General features: G+C 40.2%; 1 protein-coding gene across 1 annotated transcript in view; it reads left to right on the top strand.

Annotated features, from left to right (window-relative positions):
* The window catches only part of LOC125502446 (ankyrin-1-like), a 4,862-nt gene extending 3,042 nt beyond the window's left edge, over nucleotides 1-1,820 (top strand). Inside the window, exons 2-3 of the mRNA XM_048660546.1 lie at nucleotides 1,271-1,508; nucleotides 1,580-1,820. Of these exons, the coding sequence (XP_048516503.1) occupies nucleotides 1,271-1,508; nucleotides 1,580-1,820 (479 nt within the window). The remainder of the gene's footprint in view (nucleotides 1-1,270; nucleotides 1,509-1,579) is intronic.

Raw genomic sequence — 1,820 nt, 5'->3', positions numbered from 1 at the left:
CTAAGAGATTTATAGAAAATGTTTCATTTTTATCGATCGCCTCTAACGTTTTCATAAGAAGAATTTTTCACCGGCAGACTCTCCAACAATTTTTCGGCTACTGATATTATGCCTCTTCTTGAAACGCTCTTCCTAACTTTTAGAACAAGCAAACTATTTGTTTTTGATTTTACTCCCCATTTCAATAGCATTTTCTTGCAAAACACTGCCACTTATGGGAACGTTTTATTGTCTTTTTTGAGTAAACCACTTAATAAGTACCTTGTCAACCTTCTCATGTGCAAATAATTTTAACTTCTTACATCTAACATTTGCTTTGTCATACGCTGATAAAATGTTTTCTCTGTTTTTCCATATTGTTGCAACAGTAGACTTTCCAAGTGCTAATTCCTTACAAATGTCACTCTGCTTTACTCCACTTTTTATTTTGTTAATAATCTCGTACTTTGCATTGAGTGAAAAAGCTTTGCGTTTTTGTTTTTCCATTCTAAAACGATTTACATACATAACGCGGCAAAAAAACAAGTCTCTGCTTGTTTCTCGCTCTCACTAATATAAACAACTCCGCACGATTGGTGTTGCTGAGCGTGGAAGTTCGTTATAAACGGAAAGTGAATATCCAACTATCCTAAAAAGTGATCGTTATATCCGGAAGTTCGTTATAACCAGTAAAAAATACGTTAGTCTCTATGGATGACGTTTCAATTAAAGGAAAAAGTTCGTTTTAATCGAAAGTTCACTATAACCGAGTTCATTATAAACTGACCTTACTGTATTTTGAAAACTCGTCACTCTCATCGCCCTGAAGAATTTTCCGGTTTTTTCAAAATTTCCCGTTTTAGACCAAAAACCAAGAGGCGCGTATTTTCAAGCAATCGCTTCCACAGACAAGTAACTTACTGAGTACTTGGGAGTTGGCGCAGTGCTGCGCCAATAATTTGGTGCGCCAATCCAGCGCTCGGCGCAGTAACTCAATTCCGTTGCTGGGAAAATGTTGATGACCTTTCCTTTTTTTTAGTTGCTAAAATTCCAGTCGCGGGTCTCCATATAAGCTTTAATCCGCAAACAAATGACTTATACCTTATTAGCCGATGATATATAACTCATTAACTAGAGAGCGGCAACTCAATTAACTCAAAATCGCAACTCAACACAGTGGTTACCCAGACCTAGTGGTTTGTGGCCCTCAGTTCTCCGATGTGTTTGGACCGTGCCCTAAGAAGGCATCACTTGAAAAATTGATTTTATTCTTAAGCGGTGGCCTTTTCAGATGCGCTGATTTTCCAAGAAGGAAAACTGGGCGATCTGTCGCCACTATTCTTGGCAGCCGAAATGGGACACGCGGAATGCCTGAAAGTGATGCTGGAAAAGAAAACCGTCGATTGCAACCAGCTGCGGAAGTCGGAGAATGGTAACACTGCGCTGCATATCGCTGCTGAGCACGGACATTCGGAGTGTATCAAAGTTCTGCTCCATAACGGCTCTGATCCCAACCTAAGAAATCTGAGGTCAGCCTGCCTCGGTCTGCGACTTGTATCTATCTATCTATCTATCTGCTTGTATCTTGTTTGCCCCTTAGACACCAATCGCCTTTACATTTGGCGGTCAAAGCCAACTCGTATGCCTCAGTGATTGTGTTGGTTCGACATGGAAATGCTGGGCTAAATATTGAGGACTACAACCGAAGAACCCCACTACATGAAGCGGTTGAGTTGGTTGCTGATAGCCGAAAGGAGATTGTCCAGTTTTTAATTGAGTATGTCCTAAGATGTGGGTTCCGATTGAATTGGCTGGACAAAATGAATAATGATCACATTTAG

The sequence above is a fragment of the Dendroctonus ponderosae genome, unplaced genomic scaffold, assembly GCF_020466585.1.
Source record: "Dendroctonus ponderosae isolate FM_Combo_2020 unplaced genomic scaffold, Dpon_F_20191213v2 Dpon_F_20191213_1, whole genome shotgun sequence".
NCBI lineage: Eukaryota > Metazoa > Arthropoda > Insecta > Coleoptera > Curculionidae > Dendroctonus > Dendroctonus ponderosae.
Note: the sequence above shows the minus strand (reverse complement) of the source record. Positions and strands in the feature narration are given on the sequence as shown.